Source organism: Pelodiscus sinensis, chromosome 3, assembly GCF_052426305.1.
Source record: "Pelodiscus sinensis isolate ZL-2025 chromosome 3, ASM5242630v1, whole genome shotgun sequence".
Lineage (NCBI taxonomy): Eukaryota > Metazoa > Chordata > Testudines > Trionychidae > Pelodiscus > Pelodiscus sinensis.
Genome location: NC_143054.1, coordinates 200,308,336 through 200,332,775, shown reverse-complemented (window position 1 = coordinate 200,332,775; position 24,440 = coordinate 200,308,336). Strand labels below are relative to the sequence as shown.

General features: G+C 48.2%; 1 protein-coding gene across 7 annotated transcripts; it reads right to left on the bottom strand.

The window, feature by feature from the left end:
• Positions 1 to 245: 245 nt before the first annotated feature.
• LOC102459754 (uncharacterized) lies at positions 246 to 24,293 on the bottom strand. 7 transcript variants are annotated; one of them, XM_075925895.2, is made up of 8 exons: positions 23,638 to 24,293; positions 18,075 to 18,290; positions 17,179 to 17,362; positions 12,916 to 16,221; positions 9,312 to 9,446; positions 8,252 to 8,424; positions 5,025 to 5,142; positions 246 to 916 (listed from the first exon to the last, which is right to left on the bottom strand). In XM_075925895.2, exons 2-8 carry the CDS (start codon positions 18,278 to 18,280, stop codon positions 722 to 724), a joined length of 4,317 nt encoding a protein of 1,438 aa, XP_075782010.2. In that variant the 5' UTR covers positions 18,281 to 18,290; positions 23,638 to 24,293; the 3' UTR covers positions 246 to 721. The 7 variants fall into 7 exon arrangements, with proteins under 7 accessions (XP_075782010.2, XP_006136015.3, XP_025033697.3 ...); XM_006135953.5 differs by having other exon boundaries at positions 23,703 to 24,293; XM_025177912.3 differs by having other exon boundaries at positions 23,785 to 24,293.
• Between the last annotated feature and the right edge of the window lie 147 nt (positions 24,294 to 24,440).

The window sequence follows — 24,440 nt, the reverse complement described above, 5'->3', positions numbered from 1 at the left end:
CCCACCTCCCCGCTTTGGAGTCTGTGTCCTTCTATTTTCCAGATCCTGAGGCGGGTTTGAGAAACTGGCTAGAACCAAACCAAGCGATGTGAAAAAGTGCAAACGCCATGAGATGTCCTCCATGCATGCGCAGTCCGGCCATCTGCTGCAAAAATCTCCATACCGCAGCGCCGGGGCAAGTCGAGTGCCGACAGTGGAGCACCCACAGGGACACACATCTTGAAGAACGACAGTTACTGCACCAAGGTGAGTAACTTTGCTTTATTGGTCATTTTTTCTTTCAAAATTATCTTGAAAACTTAAGTACTTTTTTGTCAGCTTTTCACATGCACAAAAGTTTGTTTTGACATGAGTACAAAAATCTTGCACTGGCATGCCTTGCCTACCCCTTTACAACCCCACATCCACCGCAGATAAGTTGCTAAGGGACACTTGATTAAAATAACACAGTTGTTGCTTTTGATACAGGGGATGCTACTTTGCCAAGAATTGTCAGCCTCATTCCCCAGACTACATTTGCTAACGTCACTTATTTGTGAATGTCTCTCTTGCTCCTGGGCAGCATGGTTTGCTTCTGAGGAGGTAAGTGGCGTTATTATCCAGCAGTGTTGTTTCCTGCAAGAGCTAGGGATCAGTGACAGAGGCCCCTTCCAACTTCCGGGAATCACCAGCCATAATGCTTTGTTGTTTGTGTGGAACTTGGGGCTGCGGGGGAGAGTTTTTAATTCTTAGATGGCTCTTGAACTAGAGCTGTAAGGGTGGGTTCAAGCCCTGCACGTGTTCTGCGAAGTCCGAATTCATCTCTGTCAGGGTTTAAAGCTTCTTTGACTCTGTGCCACAATAATTGTTTCTTCCATTTAATACAAAAGGCAGCTGCCTCTTCTTCTTCTGAGCCCGGGTCTGGCTTTCGCAAACCCTGTGTGAAGGAAGCAAAATAATTGCACACGTTACTATACTTGGATAGCCAAGGGGATTTAAAATCACCGTGTTGCCCCTCTGCCACAGTCTCTATGACAAAGGATTAATGGACACAAATCAGATTTGAAATGGTAACACACAGAAACCTGTTGGGGAACATTTTAACTTGCCCAGACACTCACTAATGGATCTCAAGGTGACTGTAGAGCAATTTCAAAAACCAGCTGGAGAGAGAAGCTGCAGAACTTGCCCTTATTTGCATATTTGACACCTTTAATCAAGGTTTGAACAAAGACACGAACTGGATGGGCTGCTACTTTCAACACCCTAATGACATGGAAAGCTAAGCACTGGGCACTTACAGGCCTCTCTATTAGTCTCATTTAGCATGGACACTCTAATTGGCAAGATTGTATTTTCTTCTCTTTCCTGATCCCCTCTTTTTCTGCTATTTATTTATATCTCCTGATCCCTTGCTCCATTCATCTGAAGCAGTGGGCTGTGCCCACAAAAGCTCATGATACCATCTACATTTTTTGTTAGTCTCTAAGGTGCTGCAGGACCTTTATTTATTTTGCTTCTTCCTGCATTTGGAGAAACAGGACAATGTACTTCCTGGTCAATACACAATATTGCATCAAAGAACATATACCAGTCTCCATCACAGATTTCTGCTGTCAGCTGGAACATCACCAGGGCCAAAATTTTGATTAACCACTTAAGTTGAAAAGGTGTGTGATGGGAAAATGGAAGACAATTCAGGGAGGAGCTGCAAAAATGGATTTATAGTCTGGAAAAAAGCACCTTACACCAAGAGACTAAAGGAACACAATCTATTTAACAAAGAGAGAATTTATAAGTACCTAAATGGGGTTGATTTCTGACAGTAAAGGCCCCCTTAATCTTGTAGGACAAGGACTGGAAACTGAAATTAGCAAATACATACTGGAAACGATGCGTTTTTTAAGAGTGCTGATGATAACTGGTGTCATTGAAACATTTTCCCTGGGGATGTGGTGGATTTTCCATATCCTGGAGTCTGATATAAAGACTGGATCTCCCTAGAAGATGCACTGTTGCTAAACGAGAAGTTACAAATTTCTTGTGTCATACAGGAGCTTAGGTTAGCTATTCACAATGATCCCTTCTGACCTTAGTATTTACGGGTATGTCTACACTACAGCACTAATTCGAACTAACTTAATTCGAATTAGTTAATTTGAAATAAGCTAATTCAAACTAGTGCATCTAGACCTAAAAACTAATTGGAATTAGCGTTTTGCTAATTCGAAATAGCATGTCCACATTGAGTGGACCCTGAACCGAAGTTAAGGCTGGCCAGAACCAGTGCCGGCAGGGCATCAGGTTAGGACTTAGTGTGTGGAGCTGCTGCCTCAGGCTAGCTGAGGGCTGTGCTTAAAGGGACCTGACCCTCAGCCCGGACAGACAGTTCCCCGGGTTCCCCGCTTGCTTGTCTAACTCGATGAGGGACAGCAAAGCAGTCCTGTCTTGGAGTGCCCTGAGTGCCCTCACTCGGCACATCACAGCACTCGGCCATCAGCCCGGCTGCACTTGCCACAGGCTGCCATCCGGGGGAGGTCAGTCGGGGGGCTGTCAGAATCCAGGAGGCCCTGCAGGAGAGCTTCCACCCCGAGGAGCCCGCAGAGCCACCCAGTCCTCCCCATCGGGGGCTCGTGCCCCATCCCTCCCTCACCTCCTCCCACTTACCGCTCCCTAGCCCCCCTTCCAGATGTAAAAAATAAAGGACACATGTTCAAAAATAGAAACTCTCTTTATTTAACAAAATGGGGGGCGGGGATTAACCTCTGGGGAGACTGGGAAAAGGAGGTGGGAGAGGGAAAGAGAGAGGGTGGAAGAGGGGAGGAGGGAGCTGGAAGGGGGAAGCCAGGGGAAGAAGGAGGAGGGGAAGCATAAAACTATGGTACGCCATATCTTCAGTACTGTGTACAGATGTGGTCTCCTCACCTCAAAAAAGATATTTTGGCCTTGGAAAGGGTTCAGAAAAGGGCAACTAAAATGATTAGGGGTCTGGAACAGGTCCTATATGAAGAGAGGCTAAAGAGACTGGGACTTTTCAGCTTAGAAAAGAGGAGACTGAGGGGGGATATGATAGAGGTCTATAAAATCATGAGTGGTGTGGAGAGGGTAAATAAAGAAAAGTTCTTCATTAGTTCCCATAATATAAGGACTAGAGGACACCAAATGAAATTAATGGGTAGCAGGCTTAAAATTAATAAAAGAAAGTTCTTCACACCGTGCATCGTCAACCTGTGGAACTCCTTGCCACAGGAGGCTGTGAAGGGTAGAACTATAACAGAGTTTAAAGAAAAGTTAGATAAATTCATGGAGGTTGGGTCCATGGAGTGCTATTAGCCAGGGGGTAGGAATGGTGTCCCTGGCCTCTGTTTGTGGAAGGCTGGAGATGGATGGCAGGAGACAAATCGCTTGATCATTGTCTTCGGTCCATCCCCTCTGGGGCACCTGGTGTTGGCCGCTGTTGGCAGACAGGCTACTGGGCTAGATGGACCTTTGGTCTGACCCAGTACGGCCGTTCTTATGTTCTAAGCTCAGGGTCGGGGGAGGTCTCACTGGACCAACTTGATTTTCATGCAAACCTGCTCCTGGGTTTGCATGTGGCCTTTGGTAGCCAGGCTGGCAGCTATCCTGCCCTAGACGGCCACTTTCCTGTGCCTAGTGCGGAGATTGTGGACGTTGGAGGCCTCCCCCCAAACCTTGATGAGGTCCACGATCTCCGCACTAGACCAGGCGGGTGCCCGCCTCTTGTGGCCCCGGGCAGGCTCCTGTGAGCCGCCAGCCTGGTCCTGGGAAGAGTCAGAGGGCTGGGTGGCAGCGGGTGGCTGGCTCATGGTGTGCCAGGTGCAAGGTCTGCTGGCTGGGTGCTGGCAGGCTTGCAACTGGCACGAACACTGTAGCCAGACTGTGCCCCTTTAAGGACTCCGGGGCCGGGGGGAGGGAGGGACAGAAGAGTTTCCCTGGTTTGGCCCAGAGTGGCCACCAGGTCAACCATTGAAGGGCTAGCCTCCCACTAGTTCGAATTAAGTGGCTGAACAGCCCTTAATTCGAACTACTTAATTCGAACTAAGCGTTTCTCTTCGTAGAATGAGATTTACCTAGTTCGAATTAAGCGCTCCACTAGTTCGATTTAAATCTGAACTAGCGGTTTGTATGTGTAGCCCCTATTAAAGTTAATTTGAACTAATGGCTGTTAGTTCAAATTAATTTTGTAGTGTAGACATACCGTACGATCTGTAATTTTTGAAAAGTTGTATCAGCAGAGCCTGGTTGAATGAATGCCCGTTTTCTGAGCGCTCTCTTTTAAAGGTTGCACTATTAAATCATTTATGGTATTTAGTTATTTCTTGCTGTCCTCATTAGGAAACCTTTGGGAGTTTTAATGGAAACTTAGCTGAGCCAAGACCAACCCTAAGAGACACTTCACCTGTTTCTAAAGCCCCCACCTGAGACTCTTATCTCCATAGCAGGATGTTTCTTTTGGCCGCCTGCCTTTCTGTCCAAAACCAAAGCTGAAAGCACTGTGGTGAACTCATGAGGTTTTGCCTGTAGATGTGACCAGTACTCACTGGGCAGTCTTCAACTCAGAGGGCACATTGGAAATTGTGACAGTGAAGGTCTGTTATTTGGAGGACCATTCAATACAGTGAATACAGGGCAGGAGCAAAGGCTGCAGCTCCAGGAAGCAGCTGCCTCCATTAGGAAACTGAGCCACAAAAGTTGTGCAAGAGACTGAAATCGCTGGTTTGCAGAACACAACAAATCCAGGCTAAGGAACATTTACGGTAGAGAGAACCCCAGCCTGCCAGGGAATGTTAGTGCTAAAGTGATGCCTAGTCACCTTTGAGAGGCAAACACAGATTCCAGGTGGGATTTTCATAGGCTCTTCAGGAAGTGAGTTAAGTGCCCAACTCCCAGTGAGATTTGGGTGCCTAATGCCCTTAAAATTCTCAGAAGGTGACAGCCTGAACCCAGAAGTGCTGGGGTAGAAACATGTAGATATTTGAACTTGCCTTCTGAAAGAATCTTGAGCTATCCCAGTGCACACTTACTTTGACACACGCGGCCTCTGCTGCCTTCAGGGACTGTAGGACCACTTGAAACAGATTCCGTGCGTTGTTCACCAGTAGTTCAGCAGAGCACTTACTTCCTGACGTTGCTGCTTTTACCCTTCACATATTTAAAAATGGAAAGAGAAAGCATTACACAATGTGCTTAGCGACTAGATACTCCATTCTAGAGCCACGGCTAGCTGAGGACTTACTGAACCTAGGAAGATCATACAACAAACTGTTCCAGATGGAGGGAAAGTGCTCCACTACGTCTGACCCTTGCTCAGGGAACAGTTTTGACTGCAAGAGAGATTTTTCAGCTTTTAAAAAAATGTTGTAGGCAGAGCAAAAGAATAAAGAGAAGAGCCGTAGTAGCCAGAATGGAGAAGTACCAAACCTAGTGTTGAAATCACGCCTAAGTGCCCAATGTATCTGGTCTAGCACTGGTCCTTCCAGACGAATATTGCTGCTCTTGGGACTTAGCCGGGTGCTCAGAGTATGGAGATGGGAGAGACGTAAGCACTGATTATGGCAAGAAGAAAGTGGGGAGTCCCCCCTGAGCACAGTTTGATGATCCCAGAAAGCTATCCAGAGATACTCAGTCCCCCAGCATGGCACTGATTGGTCAGGAGGCCAAAGGACATAGGCGTGCCACTCAGACTGGGTTTAGGGACGTCAATGGAAAATTCACTGCAAAGAGCCAGAGAACCTCCCGGCAAACGCAGCATGGCTGGAACCCAGAAAGACTAATGCCTGTTAGTACCGGTAACATTAGCTCCAGAGAAAGCTCTTCAAACATGAGCTCAACGCTTATTCTAGGCTCAGCACTGGCTGCTGCCAGGGGATTGGGCTCTCAGACAGAGCTTACCAGTGCGCTATTTTAGAAGGGGAATAAGGGAGCGGAAATTTCCATTCTACACAGCAGTGAGTAACATTGCTTGGGGGGTTAAAATGTGCGGTACATGAGATGCTTCTCATTGTTAGCTGTAGAAGTCATTTCTGAAGACACACCCGCTCCGGCCTCATGCACATGCGCTGGTTTTAAAGGAGCACTATTGCAGTCAGGGAACCCACCATGCCACGTGCTGTAAGGTGGTAGTCTGTGAGGAATCCATGTCAATAGAATTGCGTAACTATTTTTTAAAAATATCCGTAGTTTAGAAACAAAGGATACAGAGAATAGTGATAGAGATGCAGCCGTGTTAGTCTGGTGTAGCTGAAACAAAAGACAGAACTATGTAGCACTTTAAAGACTAACAAGATGGTTTATTAGGTGATGAGCTTTCGTGCGCCAGACCCACTTCCTCAGATCAATATGTAGAAGAAAATCGGCACAACCATATATACCAAAGTGATACAATCAAAAAAAATAAACACATGTGAAATTGACAAATCAAATTTTAGAACAGAGTGGGGGTGAGGGGGAAAGGTAAGTTTCTGTGAGGTAATGACATAGGGGTGATAATAGGGGAAGTTTCTGTGAGGCCCCACAGTACGCTAATATCTTTATGGTTGACTTAAAACAACATTTCCTCAGATCCCGTCCCCTTTTACCCCTTCTCTACTTACGCTACATCGATGACATCTTTATGATCTGGACCCATGGCCAAGAAACACTGGATACATTCCACAGAGACTTTAACAACCTACACCCCACCATCAATCTCAGCCTGGACCATTCTACACGAGAGATCCAGTTCCTGGACACCACAGTACAAATCACCAATGGCAAATTAGACACCACTCTCTACAGAAAACCCACTGACTCCTACAGTTACCTATATGCCTCCAGCTCCCATCCAGGACATACCATACGATCCATCGTCTATAGCCAAGCCCTTCAATACAATCGTATCTGCTCTAATCCCACTGACAGAGACCAGAAACTTCAGGATCTCTACCAAGCATTTATAAACCTCAATTACCCACCCGGAGAAATAAAAAAACAAATTGAAAGAGCCAGACGAATACCCAGAAACCATCTACTTCAAGACAGACCCAAGAAAGCCAACAATAGAACACCACTTGTCATCGCCTATAGCCCCCAACTTAAACCCGTCCAACGCATTATCAATAAACTACAACCTATACTGGAACAGGATATTACACTCAGAGAAGCTCTGGGAGACAGACCCATAGTGTCCTATAGACAACCACCTAACCTCAGGATGATTCTTACCAACAGCCACAGGACATATCACACTAATACCAACCCTGGAACTTTCCCTTGCAACAAACCCCGGTGCCAGCTTTGTCCACGTATTTACTCTGCTGACACCATTATTGGACCTAACCATGCCAGTTACAAGATCAAGAACACATATTCCTGTTCATCCAGAAATATAATTTATGCTATCATGTGCCTAAAGTGTCCATCTGCTATGTACATTGGACAAACGTCTCAGACACTTCACCAAAGAATCAATGCACACAAAACAGACATAAGACTCTCTCACAGAGAGAAAGCTGTTGCCTGCCATTTTAGCCAGATTGATCATTCCCTTAACGACCTTAAAACATGCATATTGCTTCAAAGAGACTTTAACTCCAGACTTCAACTAGAAGCTTCAGAATGGTCATTCATGCTTAAATTTGACACTTTATGTATGGGTTTAAACAAAGACTTTAATTATCTCACCCATTACAAAGATAGCTTCCCCAATTATCACCCCAAATGTCATTACCTCACAGAAACTTCCCCTATTATCACTCCTATGTCATTACCTCACAGAAACTTACCTTTCCCCCTCACCCCCACTCTGTTCTAAAATTTGATTTGTCAATTTCACATGCGTTCATTTTTTTGATTGTATCACTTTGGTATATCTGGTTGTGCCGATTTTCTTCCACATATTGATCTGAGGAAGTGGGTCTGGCCCATGAAAGCTCACCACCTAATAAACCATCTTGTTAGTCTTTAAAGGATACATAAGATAGCTATAGGACTTTGGTTAAAATGCTTTCACCCTGCTGACTCAGCAACAGCCGCCAGTAGCAGAGATCACACTAACCTAGGACATGGGAACAAAAACCAAGGGATATATTGTTTTTTAAGCTTGTCAGAGGGTAAAAGAAAGAGGAAAACTCTTCACAGCAGAGAAATCTTCAGCCATGTGACGCAACTACTGACAAGAAAGATCGTCAGCAGCGTCCTTTGCAATCCCTTCTTAAGATGGAGTGAATACACACATAGCTTTGAGAGAATAGCCTTGGAACCTGCGTCTTACCTGGAAATAATGCTGAGCTGGTTGCTGATGGTTTGGATTTGCTCGGTGACACACAGCAGTTCAGTTGCACATCTTTTGTCTAGGCAGCTCTTTGCAACCATGTGGCCAAACCTGACAAACACTTGCCCCTTGGAGGCCATTTGTCTTGCACAGGCAACGAGCTGGTCTTTGGTCTAAAATTAAATCGAAAGAAGTTGGGAAGGAGGTCGGGGCATTTGCTCTGAAAAGGATGTAAAATCTCCTTGCAGGCAGAATCTGGTTAGCAATACTGTCGCCTCATTGACTCTAGAGCATGTTCACACAACAGAGCCAACCTCACAGCCTGCATGGGGACACTCCTGGCCCAGCTGTGTTAATTTGTTGATGTCACATGCATGTATCAGCTCCCACCAGACCACGGCTGGACTCTCATAACAAACACTCACAAACTTCCCGGTGCTCCCTGTGCCCGGCATGGGATGAGGATATTGAAGGACAAACATAATAAAGACACCAAGTGTGGGTGGTGCAGAGGCTGATGGGAAAACAGGGCAGTTTTAAAGCATTTTCAACGTTGGAATTGCAGCTGCTGCAGCAGCAGGTCATGGCTCATTCCGCCACTTCTAGCCTGCTCTGTGGAAGCCACCCGGGGAGCTGTTCGATACGCCAAGCTCTGTCAAAGAACGGGAGTTGCAATAGACTCAACCCCTTGCTGCAGCAGCCAGCAGGCCTGTGGGTCATAGTTCCGAGAATCAATAAATAGGTTGAAATAGCAGGGGAAGGGGCAGAGTAACCTCTCTGCCTGCCTCATCTCCACCCTGGGGGAAAGGCTTTTCAGAGCATATCAGGCACACTCCCAGTGACGCTATTACACCAGCTTTAAATGAAACGGGCATTGATTGATTCTTCCTCAGGAGCGCGAGAGCGGACTCTTGGGCACAATCACGCCCCCTTGTGGCCTGTTGAGTCACTGTGCCGCTCTGAGGTTTATGATCGACACAAGCGGGTGCTCAGTGGATTGAGCTGGCTCTAGTTACCCAGCGAAACATTTCCTCCCATCCTATAACAGCACTGGAAATACCGTTATCGGTCCCTTCCTCTTTAGAAACTGCGCCATGTGAGACATCCCTGTGGCCATTTCCTGGGTGGCTTGGGACATTGTATTACTGTCGTCATGGCGAGCGGGTTGGGAGTCCCTTGGAGGGTCACGCAGGAGCTGTGAAGACAATGAAACAGATTCACCTCCAACAAGCACCCTTCTCTTGTGCCATATCTGCATGACTACCGCCCGTGGCAGAGTGGCTCATGGAGAGGGCTCAGCCGTCCCTTGTCAGCAGAAACACTTTTCAATATAGGGAATGGGTGTTTTGAATTTTCACCCCACATGCTCATGGTCTTGTTCCACAGGCTTCTTCCCTGAGCCATTTCCACTCATCAAAACAAACGGAATCATGGCCTAGATCCATCCCACCCAATACGCCAAGCCTCAGTCCTTGCCACTGGCCTGAGCCTGCCTACCCCAGGGGTACCATTACACCCATCGGCCCTTTTAAACTGGGGTGGGGAACCTCAGGCCCACGACTGGATGTGGCCCCCAGCTTGCCTGGATCTGGCCCACCCAGCATTGGGGAACCCGTGCTGGCACTTCAACCCCTCCTGCTGTCCCACTGCAGGGCTGGAGTGCACAAAATTTACAGGCTCTGGTGTGTGCGGGGAACATGGGAAGTGTCTTTCTCCTCAGTTGGAGCCACAGTGAGGGTTTTGGGGTTTGTTTTGCATTTCGCTTGTGTGCTGCCCCCGACTGATTTTTCTGTGGGTGAGTGGCCCCGACCCAAAAAAGGTTCCCCACCCGTTTTAAACAGTCCCCTGACCTGCACCCCAGCTGGCACCTAGTTGTAAGCTAAAACCATTCTAGGTTGTGCTTTTTGAAACATGTGAGTGCCTGCTGCAGTGGAAAGCACTCACGGTCAGAGGCCAGATACGGCCGTGGAACCTGCCACATGCAGCCTGACTATACATCATATTGGCTGCACCTAGTGTGGCTCAGCACCCAGGGGGAAGGAACCCTTCTACACAAGGGGGCAGATGGAGTCGTGGGAATCCCACAGCTGTGCCAAGCCAGCAGACCCTCCTTTTGTATCCGCAAGGGCTGAAGTGTGGAAGATTTATGCCCAGGACTTGATGTGCAAATTTGCATGTTTTGCAGAAATGGCAGCAGGCACCCTGCTGACCTGAGCAAGGTTGTAGCTTGGAATGAGCTCCAGGCTGCAGGATTCTCTGGTGTGCTTGTCAGTGAAATTCAGTCAACTCTCAGAGGGGTAGCCGTGTTAGTCTGAATCTGCAAAAGCGGCGAGGAGTCCTGTGGCACCTTATAGACTAACTGAAGTGTAGGAGCATAAGCTTTCGTGGGCAAAGACCCACTTCATCAGATGCATGCAGTGGGTCTTTGCCCATGAAAGCTTATGCTCCTACACTTCAGTTAGTCTATAAGGTGCCACAGGACTCCTCGTCGCTCAATCAACTCTGGCTCAAACCTTGCCCAGCACCCAGCAGCCCTTTGTGAAAGCTAAAGGAGGTCCCGCTCAGTTCTGTACGGCCTTCCTTATGCTCCACTTTCAAACTTCAGCTGTAACTGGGCACCAGAGATGATTTGTTCCAGCACTCTGACGTTCCCCAGCCAAAGTCAGTGGAAGGCTATCCAGTGACCTGAAAGAGCACAGCCTCATCCCATAGTGCAGTGCTGATTATCTCCCTAGGGCTGCTCACATACACTGTGAATCACATGCAGAACTCCCTTGAGCCCCTTCGAAATCCCCTGCCCCCCCCCCCATGGTACAAGGAGGAAAACACAAGGGCAGCTTCTTCTCTGGTAAATTCCAGCCCTCTCTCTTCCCCACTTCCCACAAAGAGAAAAGTCTGATCTGTACCACTGAGGTAGCCTCCCAAATTCATCCTGCAAATCCGTATGTTGTCACTCCATGTTGTGTGCTCTGTCTCCAGTCACTAAGCATCTGCTGTGCAATCCAAAATATCTGGCTCTATCAACCGGAGATCATGTTAGACACTAATGACAGGTCAACACTACCACTTAAGTTGACCTAACTTACATTGCTCAGGCTATGTAAAAAACTCCCTGAGCAATGCAAATTACAGCAACTTAAGTAGAGCCCACACCAGTGTATGTCAGTGGGAGAACATCTTCACCAGACACACCACAGTGGCAGAGCTGCACCAGTGTAGCACTTCTAGTGTAGACTTATCCTCAGTGCACTGGCCTTGGCACTTTGCAGTGAATGCTGAATTATGTGTTTTGCTAATTGCGGTGATCTCCGTTTCTCAAAAAAGATCTGCAAAATGTTTACATCATGACTAGCCTCTTGGAGCTAGCTGGCTATACTGATCTTTGACTAAGTGCCGATACCTTTTGCATTTGGTTTATTTTAAAGGTACTCGCCCACCAAAAGTGACCAATACAAAATTTGGTTTGCCATCAACACCAGCTTTCAACACAGTTTTAGGTCTGAGTGAAGTGAGGCATACGGCAATCAGCTGGCATTGTGGAGTTCTCCACCTCGGTAATATTGAGCCCTGGTACAGAGTACACTCATTGCCTGTAATTCCACTGCTTGTGGGATATGGAAGCAACACAGTGAGCAGGGGAAAGAAGATCAATCGGTGCAACCACAAATCGTAAGCCCTTCCACAATTGGATTTAAAACCACTTGCAGCAATCTGAAATAATCAAGACGTGGGCTTGTTGGAGAAACAGTGAAATGCACTTGGCACAGTTTAGAGATTATGCTCTAATTCATAAGAATATAGGAACGGCCATACTGGGTCAGACCAGAGGTCCATCTAGCCCAGCATCCTGTCTACGGACAGTGGCCAGCACCAGATGCCCCACAGGGAGGAAACACAACAGGTAATCCTCATGTGATCCCTCCCCTGTCACCCATTTCCAGACAAACGTAGGCTAAGGACACCATTCCTACCTGTCCTGGCTACTAAGTATTGATAGACCTAACCTCTATGAATCTATTTTTTTAAACCCTGTTAAAGTCCTAGTCTTCACCACATCCTCTGGCAAGGAGTTCCATAGGTTGACTCTGCGCTGAGTAAAGAAAAACTTCCTTTTATTTGTTTTAAACCTGCTGCCTATTAATTTCATTTGGTGACCCCTTGTTCTTATATTGTGGGAATAAATAAATAACTTTTCCTTATTCACTTTTTCCACACCAGTCATGGTTTTATAGACCTCTATCATATCCCCCCTTAGTCTCCTCTTTTCTAAGCTAAATCCTCACTGTCTTTTTAATTTCTCTTCATATGGGTCCTGTTCCAAACCCCTCACAATTTATGTTGCCCTTTTCTGAACCTTTTCCAAGGCCAAAATATCTTTTTTGAGATGAAGCGACCACATCTGTACACAGTATTCAAGATATGGGCGTCCCATGGTTTTATATAGAGGCAGTAAGATACTCTGTCTTATTCTCTATCCCTTTTTAATGACGCCTAACATTCTATTTGCTTTTTTGACTGCTGCTGCACACTGAGTGGATGTTTTCAGAGAACTATCCACAGTGACTCCAAGATCTTTATCTTGAGTAGCTGTAGCCAAATTAGTCCCCGTCATATTGTATTAATTCAATAACTGACTTCAGTAAATAGACTAAGATCTACTGTACCATGATTTCAGATGCATCCCTGGCAGCTGAGCCTGCCAATTCCCTCGCGGTAGGCTGGGGGTCTGCCAAATTGGCTTCACCTGTGCGATTCCGGTGTTTGGTTCTGGGTACTTTGGTGGGGGGCAGCTCTGCTGAGCCGTGACATTGGTTTGCAGCGGCATGTGACTTGCTGTTTTGTAAACACTGCTTAACGAGCTCCGGGACAGCTTTATCAATGCCTTGCACTGACTGGAGCTGTGTCACCACATAGTGAGCCTCAGCAGACCACTCCCATATGATGCAGTCTCGCTTGGCCAGCTCCTTGTCCTGCTGGCTTCCAAGCCACTCCCCATCTCTCCCTAGAGCCGCAGCCGTCAGGAGGAGAAGGTGGTCGGTCAGGGCGAGCAGGCGTTCCCGCATTTTTAAATGAGCTGTGTTCACCAAAGCGTCTTCGATGACAGTTTTGACCAGCTGGACGTTTGCTATTATCTGATCTGCCTGTTTAACCATCTCACCGTCATCACCCTGGGTAAGCACAGGAGGCCGGGCCAATCTGAGGATGTTTTGGATGACCCTCACGTACTCCTGATTGGCGCTGATGAGGAGGCGCCGGAGTGATTTTGCTCTCATTGCAAGCTCTCGCTGGAGCAGCTCAGCACGGATGGACAAGTGTGTACGAGGCACCGGGGAGACGGACAGAATATCCACCACATGTAACAGAGCTTCCGTTAGCACTTTTACCTCCTCCCGGAGCCCTAGGATGTCATGCTGCATGCTGTGTTCAGCACAGGCGAGAGAGGACAGCCGGGCTGCCTCTTGAATTCTTAAAGAGTTCTCGGATACAGCTGCCAGGACTTCCCGCAAGCGCAGCCTGTGCTTCACTGCATTCTTTAATTGACTTAAGGACAAAACATCTCTGCCGATGAGCTGATCCACAGAGCTCAGGAGCACCTGTATGCTGACAGACCAGAGAAGACAGACCCCCTCGAGGCTACACTGGGGGGGGTGGACGTGATCCGAAGACAGCGCCTTTTCAGATAAATCCTTTGCCTTGGTCTGAGCACTTGTGAATTTTGCTTGAACCCGTGCAAACCTTTCCTGAATCTTAGGAACTATCATAAGCTCCTCTTCACAGTCTGTACATGCAACATCACCCGCTAGCTGTACAACTGTTGCTAATGTCTTCATTATCTCATCCAAAGTTTGTTTGCTCTTCAGACGGTCAGATGCATCTATAGTGCAAAATAACTGCTGGACTAGACTGTGCCAAGAGCCTGCCACGGCCACCAGGCACTGGTTAGTTTCATAAATCCTCTCTGATAACATAACAGCTGTTGGAAAAAGTCTGTCTGCTCTGAAAACTGGGTTTGGGCCTATCTCCCTAGCTAAGCTAATAACACGTGGTGTTAATAGAACTATCTTTCTGTATTGGGTCAGCTTTTCCAGCAGTGGCGATTTGACAATTGATAAGGCTTCCTGGGCAGCGTCCACACAACAGTTGGAAAGTTCAAGTAAAGCAAAGCAAGCAGTGTTTACTGCTGTAATGTCACGTTTCTCTATTGCAGTGATGAGTTCATTGATCACAGGGTGTAAATCCACTCTTCCCAGGTATAAGTTACCTGCTCTTGGAAGCGTCTCAAGAGGAGAGGCGGCTGATGAAAGCCCTTTCCTTAAAAATTCTTCTGCTAATTTGGTATTGTCATTAGTGCTTCGTTTTATGACGACATCTGGTGCACTGAGCTCTACGTGGTCCTGGGCTGAAAGGCAACCCATCTCTTTCGGAATGCCAAGCCTCCGAATTTGTTCCCGAAGTGGACTAAGAATATCTGGATGGTTAGCCCCATCCAACCCCTCTCTAATGTTTTGAGTGGAGTCCATCAGATGCTTTACTTTTTTTGAAAATGCGTTTCTGGTTTGTAGACAAGATATGCCTTCTAAACCGTGGCTTGTAGCCGTTCTCACTTCCAGAATGGAGATTTCCAGCTGCTTAACTAAAACTAACAAACCATTCTTGAAAATGGGATCTCTGACTTGATCCACATACCTGTTAGTAACTTGGACCACTCGAGCAGCTCGACTGGTCATATGAGTGGCATGCCATGAGAACCCTCCAGGGTTCTGACTCTCTAATTCTTGTTCACAACACTCTCTGTCATCAGCCATTTCCTGGATAGACAGATCAAGGAATTTGGGCAAGTTGATTGTCTCATCAATACATGCCAACAAGCTTTCTGTTGTCCACGCCCATCTTTGAGAGAAGGTTTGTGCTTGTTGCAAGATGCTCATCTTATTAGGGTCTTTGGTCATTTCCACGAGGAGCAGAGGCACTGTGGCAAGGAGTCCATTTAAACAATCTAAATAATTTTCAGTTTCCTTAATGATACTGGTGTTGGTGCACCTGGCCAGAACAAAATTTGCCACTTTGAGCATCTGATGAGCATGACTGAAGAAGGCAGTAATAAAAGGCTGCAGTTTTCTTAGAAATCCATCTTCTCCTGAGGGAGAATACTGCACAGTGGGAGGTTCCAGTGCAGCCTCCATTAACTTTTGCAGGGGCTCGTTAATGTCTGTGAAAGTGTCCAGAACCTGAGACACAACAGCAGTGAGCACGGCTTGATCAAGAGTCTCCACCTCAGCTCTCATACTCTGACATTTCTCTTCTAGGATGCACTCTTGCTGGCTTTGAGCTGGTAATACCACCGTTATGCTTCCGTGGTTGGAAATACTTTTCCTGAGCATCAGGAGACGATGGCAGTGCTTTATCAGCTGCCGCTTATTGCTTGGCCTTGATGAGTTAGCTAAAAGCATGCAGTGGAAGACCACAGCTTCCACAAGGAAGTTGAATTCACCTTCAACAAGGTGAGCAGGGTTTGGGTTGGACAGGAGGCCCAGGAGCTGGCTTAGGCGCTGGGAAAAAAGCCCATTTCTCTCCAGTAGTTCTTGACTTCTGGTGGTGTTCCTCAGCAAGGAGATCAGTTCCTTTACGGTGCTATCCATCAAGTTGAAAACATAGGTTTTGGAATCATTCACGTGTTGATCCTGGGGGTGTTTCAAGTGACTGGACTTTGCAGTATGCAACATCGGGACACACTTCCTAAGGATCTGCAGCGTCTGGGCCAAACGCTTCCGAGGAGAAGACTCTTTGAGCACTTGGAGGCGTTGCTCTGTCAGATTGCTCAGCAAGAGCAAGGACTCTGAAAAGCCACGGAAAGCAGCCAGCAGGCCTGGCATGTCTCCTGCAAACTCAAGTGCGGTCAGGCAGTCCCGAAGCCAATGAGCAGCCTGGATAATTCTCCTCACTGAGGCATCATCTTCAAGCAGGAGGATCTAGTTGATAAACCAGAACAAACAGGTCACAGTAAAGGAACCATTGAACATTTCCCTGAGACCCATGTTACTCTTTTTGCAAGGAATGTACCTGTCCTTTTCAGCTTGTTGACTTTGTTTTTAAAATGGCTGTGTGGATTGATAACAGTGGGTGAGTTCTAGCTGAGTTTGAGAATAAAAGTGCTGCTGGTGAGGGATACAGTATTGATAGTGCTGAAAGCCCATGGTACAGAACTCTTGTGCCTTTACAAAGTCTTTGTTCCCCTATGAAGTACACCAGAGAACATCTGAGCAGTGATAAGCACAGTTTCTCCATGCTCCTGGGAGCGAGGGAAGTGTTACTAACCACACTTTACGGATGAGGAAATTGGGGTACAGCGTGTTTAAGTGACTTGTCTATGGTCACGCCAGAGATCTCCCAGAGCCACAACCCCCAAACTCCGTCTCTTCCTTGGCTTTTATATCTCTTTCTAAGAGAGACGGAGCAAAGCTCTTATATTTCAATAGGTTTTGTGGGAAAAAAGTTTCAAAGCAAAGAGATGATTGAAAACTTATGACTTTTAGGAGGGTGACTCTAGACACCCAAGCAACTGGACACCATATTTTGCTCATAGTTCTAGCTGTGGGGGCAAGGAAGTACAGTGTAACTGAGCAGCTAGAGCATTGGAATAAGATCTATCCCTGACCTAGACCTTGGAAGCTTGAGCAAAACACTTCACCTCATTGCCTCAGCCATAGATGGGAGATATGGACACGGCCCCTCCTTGTAGCGTGCACTGAGATTTGCTGGTGAAAAAGGCCATGTAAGAACCGCAACATCCTCCACACACATCCCACCCCGGGAAATGCAGGCTAGGCCGCTAACCCTGGACAGAGCCCCTTGCCTGAGAAGGCGGAGCTGCTGGAAGGGGAGCAGTGTCTTAATAGCACAGAATGACACACCTGCATCGCACTCACCTTTACAGTGTCTACTAAGACTCTCTTTGCTGAATCAATCAGCTCCTCCTGATGGTTCTGAGCGTCTGGCTGAATGCGGAGTTTCTGGGCCACCAATAAGATGCTCTTTCCAGCCACGAGGAGAGTTTCTGAGGCTGGCAGCATCTCCCCAGCCAGCAGCTCATCGTTGGACTCCTCAGCCAGCCTGACGAAAGAACACTGACCTCAGGTAGGCAAGGTCACACGAATGCCATTAAGGAAAGGTATGGATGTGAGCCAGCACTGGCATGAGACTGGGATGCTGGCTCCAAGGAGAGCCACGCAACCTGAACAGGCAAGGATACAACTAGCTGCTCCTATGTGAACTGAACTCCCTGGAGAATAAGCAGGTGTAGGTCAGGGGAGGAGGGGGAAGGGGGTTGCACTTTCCCTTAATTAAATGCTCTGGTTATTAAACAGCAGCCACACGCAAGACAGCCTCATTAGTCTGGTTGGGGGTAGAATGGAGCCGCTGTCCAATCCCAGTAAGAGGAGAAGCCCCCACACACGTGCCTGTTCCCCATCCCATACTAATTCTTTTACCATGATCTCTACTGGGTGGTCAAACAACCATGAAGGTATCTCTACAGTTAGTAAAGCAGGGGCCAGGAATTACAGCAGGAGTTTAAAATCAGACGTTTTCCAGAAAAGCAATAGACTAAGCCACAATAGGGTTACAGACAAAAATTAAAAACAATACAGACTATACCTAGAGGATGAGCCACTTTAAATCAAAACTCAGGGAACCAGCATGCCTGGAACAAACGGATACAAGTAGAGAAATGTATCCTGTAGGTGATCTTGCTACTCCACCCCCTGTGATACAGGTACGTGCATGAAGGGAAATTGGTTTTGCCCTCTTTGGAACTCAGTATTACCTTCTTGCAACATAAGCAAGTTCTTCAGTAGCTTTGGCTAATTCTTCAGCAGGTTTTTCTAAATCGGCCAGGCGTTCGCTGTTCACCCCTTCCCACTCCACTGCTATCATTAAATGACAAAGTTGAGCTGCCATGGGTGAGATGACTCGCTCAATGGTTTTGTTGGAGGTGATCGTGCTGATGTCATACAGATAAAATGGTTCCATTGCTGCTTGGCTACAAACGGAAGATACACAATTATTCATCCCCACAACACCATGATATTAACGAACGCCACCGTGCACTGACTTTGCACCGTCAGTCCAAAGAACCTTGGGACTATTCATGAATGTAGCCTACAGCACCTTTGCATTATTCCCAATTTTGCTGCAACCTGTTTCTTTAATCAGAAATGGGGTGTGCAAGAGGCACAGAGGCCAGAGAGTCCATTTAGCCATGGACTGCCTTGGTGGGGGCTAGGATGCAGTGAGCCTCACTCTGGTATGAAAGAGGGAAGACCAGAGGCTAGTCACAGGAGTTTGAGGAGAAACCCAGGAAAGGGGCAGTAAGGGCTAGGGGGGAGGAAAGACCAGAGGTGCTGGAGGAGGATCGCTGGTTTGGAAGCTAATGTAGAGGGCAGTTCTAGGTTCCCCTACGTGCCACTGCAGTTGTGGCCCACTGTGGTGGCCTATCTTGGAATTGCTGGGAGGTGCTTTGGAAGGAGACTGATACCACCCCAGGGTGGGGGGAACTTGATTGTGACCTAATGGAAAGGTTACGCCATGAAGAGGAAAGTGCAGTTGTTCCAGGAGTACAAGAGCAATTGATGGGATGACAGATTGATCAGCCACACCCAGGGGCGTCAGACCATGTGGAGAGGCAATTCCCAGATGGGCCACTAGGTGGTGCCAGAGGGACAAGAGCTCGCCCCCTGTTGCAGATTGAGTCTTGGGTATGTGGCATAATGAAGTATTTGGTGGGTCTGATGCACACCACTGACATAAATACCCATTTACACCGAGAGTGAATTTGGCCCAGCATGTTAACATCACTCCTCGTTAGTCAAAAGAACTCAGATGAAACAGGAACCAACTTAATCCACCATTCAAAATTCAAATGTAAGCCTAGCCAACCCTTGGAGGGTTGTACTGTTTCCCCTTGCTTAGCTTCCATTTTCCTGTGCTTCTGCATTTCCTACTGCCAGCCCAGTCTAGAGATGGAAAAGGTCAGATGCTTCCACATCCTCTGATCCTGCAGTCTTACCAGCTTAACCTGACACAGGTGCTCTAAAAAATCTTGTGTGAAACCCTAGCTATGCTCGGGGGGGGGGGGGGTTCCAGCTTATTTCTGCAGTCTCCGGCTTCCTCTCCTCCTAATTTCATCACAACCCATCCAAACCAAGCTTCTGCATGGAGTCAAGTGCTCCAGTGACTGGCCAGAGTTAGAATTTGCACTGAGAACTTTGCAATTAGCTAAGATAATTGGGGAAAATATTCATCAGCTACCTGCCTTGTGGTTCCAGACCACCTCACACTGACCCCCAAAAAACTATATTCATGAATTTTGCATATACTGGTTGCATATAGACAGGCATTTGCACAGGTGAATTGGATAGTTAGGTGTTCATTTACCTAATCTGTGTGTACAAAGATTAGTTTTGAATGTGGTTCTAAGTGATCATTTAAAAAAGCTCACTCTTGGAGTCTGTTTCAATAGAAATAAAATAATTGTCTATTTAAATAGAGGTTATTTGACCTTCCCCTTTCCCCAAAAATCTGCAAAAACACCACGTGCTTTAAATAACTGAATAGCAAACTGAAATTCACAGATAGATTAGAAATATAATTCTTAAAATAAACATGTTATGTGGTACAGATTGAACCTCTCTAGTCTGACACACTCTGGTCTGGCAACATCTGTGGTCCGGCAGGATTTGAGTGAGCCAGATGTCCACTTTTCATGGGTGTGGCCAAGTTTCTCGCAATCCCATAAAGTTTGTTTTCAGACACCAGTCCTGACTCTTGGTGTTCTGTGCTGTTATATAACTCTAATTTACCCCTCAGTGTCTTCTCAGCGCCCAATGAGCAGTTGAAGTGTTGGTGATGTTGCTAACCAAAATTGACCTCTCATGGTTTGGTAAATTCTCTGGTTCAGCACCAGACAGGTCCTGAGACAGGTGCCAGACAAGAGATTCAGCCTATATGGAGAAAGTGCTTGTTGTACTGTGCACCACAGATCATCAACAACAGTGTCTGCACTGAGCCAGATACATTAAACCACATTGTGTGGCAATGAAGCTACCGTGGTAATGGCACTGTTTTTTGATAGTGCTCTCAATAATATGCCATATGCTATACAGTTAAAATGTTTTTAATGCAGCTTAATGCAATTTGCTTATCTCAGGTGATCTTACCATGTGAACACCTTTCCATTGTGAATTATAAAACCAAGAAAGCTATGACAAGGGCAAGAACCACATCAAACACAATGCCCACCTGAATGCTCTCTCTCAAAAATTAAAGGTGATGAGACACCTGGGAGACCTTGCTGTTACCATCCAGCCCCACAATTCACTTCTGCACATATGATTGACAGAAAATCTTAAATGTCACTTTACCTTGGGTGAAATGTGCTTCCACGGGTTCTCCAATTGCAGTTTAATTAAGGTAGCAAGCAAAAATTCAATGCACGGTGTATACTTGTTTACAAGTAATGTGAAGCTACCACCGTGGTGTGGTCTCATAGCAACAGGCAGTCAGCTGAGGGAGATGCTGACATCAGAGGCAGTAGTGGGAACTAGCCCACCTACCTATTTTAAGACTGAGCAAGTAGAAGCTCCACAGCCCCCAGCAATGATCACAGATCGATAGTGGGAAAATAGCGACTTGTTCCTATTCAATTCCCCTCTTCTGTGTGCGAGAACCCTGCTTCTAAATGCACAGGGGACAATGTCCTAATTGATAAATGGAACCCAATTCCTATTGTGGCTGGTGTAACTACTCACTGCACTGCTCTGAGACCAGTGGTGCAGGGAGCTCTCATGAGCCCCCACCTGGGGGATTTATGCCAGTCCATGTCAAGGGAGAGGACCAGGAGCCCTGTGGAGTGATGGCTGCCTGTCTGCAGAGGTGTTCCTTGGCCAGTTATATGGAAAGGTCCTGAGCTGTGCACAGCCCCACCTTGCAACAACCAGCGGAGGCTGAACTCAGATGAGACCAAGGTTTATTCTTTTCTTTTCCCCTTCTTTTCAGTTGACCCTTGACTACAGGCAGGTGAGAGGCCCACTTCCCTTGGCACTCCCCTGGTAAGTACTCAGCGCATTCACTGAGCAATGCAACATACTGGTTTGACTGTGGCTTTGTACACCTATGTAGTAAGGAAACATTCAAATCTTTCAGCTGCTCAGTATATTTTGAAACCTGCTAACAAATTTTCAGGCTGTTCCTGAGAGAAATCTGTTTAGCTGGTGGTGAGGGTGTGTGCTAACATTAACTGTTTAGTTCAGGATACAGGCACTGGACTGGCTAGGGGTATGTTAATTGTTGGGAATCTGTCTGGGGAAAAGGGGGCGGAGAGCACTATCCCTGAGGGTATGTCTACACTACAGCGTTAATTCAAGTTAACTTAATTCAAAATAGTTAATTCAAATTAAGCTAATTCAAAATAATGCATCTATACACAAAAACTTTCGAAATAGCATTTTGCTGTTTTGAAATAGCGCATCCACACTGAATGGACCCTGAACTGAAGTTAAGGCTGTGCAGAACAAGTGCCGGCAGGGCATCAAGTTAGGACTTAGTGTGTGGGGCTGTTGCCTGAGGCTAACTGAACTCCGTGCTTAAAGGGACCCTACCCCAATCCGGACAGACAGTTCTCAGGGTTCCCCGCTTGCTTGTCTACCTTGTTGAGGGACAACAAAGCAGTCCTGTCTTGGAGTGCCCGCACTTGGGACACCACAGCACTCTGCCACATGGAACCAGAGCTGCCCCTGGACACGCTGGTGTGTTTTGTGGGGTCATTGCCATCAGCCCGGCTGCACTTGCTGCAGGCTGCCATCTGGGAGGTCTATCAGGGGGCTGTCAGGATCCAGGAGGCCCTGCGGGACAGCATCCATGCCAGGAGCCCTCAGAGCCACCCTTGTCCTCCCCACCGGGGGCTTGTGCCCCATTCCTCCCTCACATCCTTCCACTTACCCCTCCCTAGCCCCCCTTCCTGATGTCAAACAAAAAACATGTAAACTTCTGATAATCTGGCACCTTTAGGACCCAGGGGGTGCCGGATTATCAAATATGCCGAACTATTGGAGGGGGCGGGGCTATGAGGAGTCTGGGGTGGAGTGGGGGGAATGTGCCCCTGGGTGCTGTGGGAACCAACCGGGCAGCACCCTAGCTGTTCTGCCCCAGGCATCCCCAAGTCAGATGCTGCTGAAACTGATTAGCAGCTGACTCCGGGAAGCACAGGGGCTTCCCGGAGTCAGCTGCTGGTCAGTTTCAGCAGCGGCTGAACTGGGGAAGCCAGGGGCAGAGCAGCTCCAATTGTCCAGCACTTCCGGGTTCCAGATGGTGCCGGACCATCAGGAGTGCCGGACCATTGGATGCTGGACCACTGAAGTTTTACTGTATGTTCAAAATTAGAAACTGGGTTTATTGAACAAAACTGGGGGTATGAACCTCTGGTGAGTCTGGGAAAAGGTAGGAGAGGAGAAGAGGGTGGGAGCGGGCGGGAGGGGGGCGGGGAACCTAGGAGGAGGGAGCTGGAAGGGAGAAGCAAGGGGAAGAAGGGGGAGGGGAAGCTCAGGGCTCTGGGTTGGGGGTGTCGCCGGACCAATTTGATTTCATGCAAACCTGCTCCTGGGTTCGCATGTGGCCTTTGGTAGCCAGGCTGGCAGCTATCCTGCCATAGACGGTTGTATTCCTCCATCTAGCGTGGAGATCATGGATGTTGGTGCCATCCTCCCCCCCCCCCCCACCTTAATAAGGTCCATTATCTCCACCCTGGACCAGGAAGGCACCTGCCTTCTCCAACCCGTCAGGCTCCTGGGAGCTAGCAGACTGCTCCTGAGGAGCAGTGGAGTGCTGGCTGCCAGTGGCTTGCTGGCTCATGTTTTGGGGCCACTGGATCAGGAGGCCCAGTGGCCACTGCTGGCTCTGGGCTGACAGGCTTCGAGCTGGCACAGGCACTGTGGCCAGAGTCTACCCCTTTAATGGCTCCCCCTTTTTCCCCCCCTCCGGGGTTGGGGGAGAGGAGAGTAAGTTTTACTGGCTGTGCCCAGAGTGGCCACCAGGGCTCCCTGGGAAGGGCTGGAGGCCCCCTATTTTGAATTAAGTGTGTACACAGCACTTAATTCGAAATAGCTATTTTGAATTTGGCATTACTCCTCGCAGAATGAGGTTTACCAAATTCGAATTAAGTGCTCCGCTATTTTGAATTAATTTTGAAATAGCTGTTTGCACGAATAGACACTATTAAAGTTAATTTGAAGTAACGGCTGTTATTTCAAATTAACTTTGCAGTGTAGACATACCCTGAGAGATTTGATTTGGGAAGAGGAGAAACTGGGGAAGAGGTACTGAGACAAGAGGACATGATGATTTGGATGCTCCTTCACTGTCGTCTCCAAGTGAATCCTACCAGGTGTATTCTGGGTACCTGCAGTATCCCATGCTCTTCTTTCCCTCTTCCTCTGAAACAGCATTGCTGGTAGAGTCCAGCAAGAGTGTGGAAAACTCACCTATCAGGTATTTGCCCAGACCTTCCCGCTTCTCCCAGTACCTGTTGCTAATAGGAATATCAGCTGAGCCATTAGTCCTTAAGCCGAGCCTGTCGCAGTGCACTCCTAGACCCGCCCCGCAGCGGGGTTTTGTTTGCAGGTGGCGGAGCGGGAGCGCCTGATGCAGCGAGGCAAGAGCTTAGCGGGCAGCTCCGTGCACATCCCTCGCGGCGCCGGTCTCTGCCGCACCAGCTGCCAGCCCTGCCTGCGGGGCAGGAGAGCAGACGCGGAACGCCCAGTGGGCGGGGTCCCAGCGCCCCGCCCCCCGCCGCTGCGGTCCCGATGGAGGCGCGTGCCCGAGGAATGCTCCGCGCAGGCGCAGAAACGGAGCAACGGCCCTAGGGCGCGAGCGGCCCCGGGGAGGGAGGGAGGGGGGGGTTAACCCGTCAGGGCCCAGCCCCCCCCGCATCGCGGGTCAGTCACGGCTCGGGGCGCGGCCTTAGGCGAGGTGCCGGGGGGGGGCGGGCAAGCCCGGCACAGCCCCCCCCGGCCAGACAGAGCCCGGGACGCCTCGGCCTGTAGCTAGAAGCGGGAGCTCCCGCTCCCCCCGGGGCGCGCGCCGCGCGTCCTCACTTCCGGCCGAGCGGCAGGCGGCCTTCCGGATCCGGGTGGCGCGG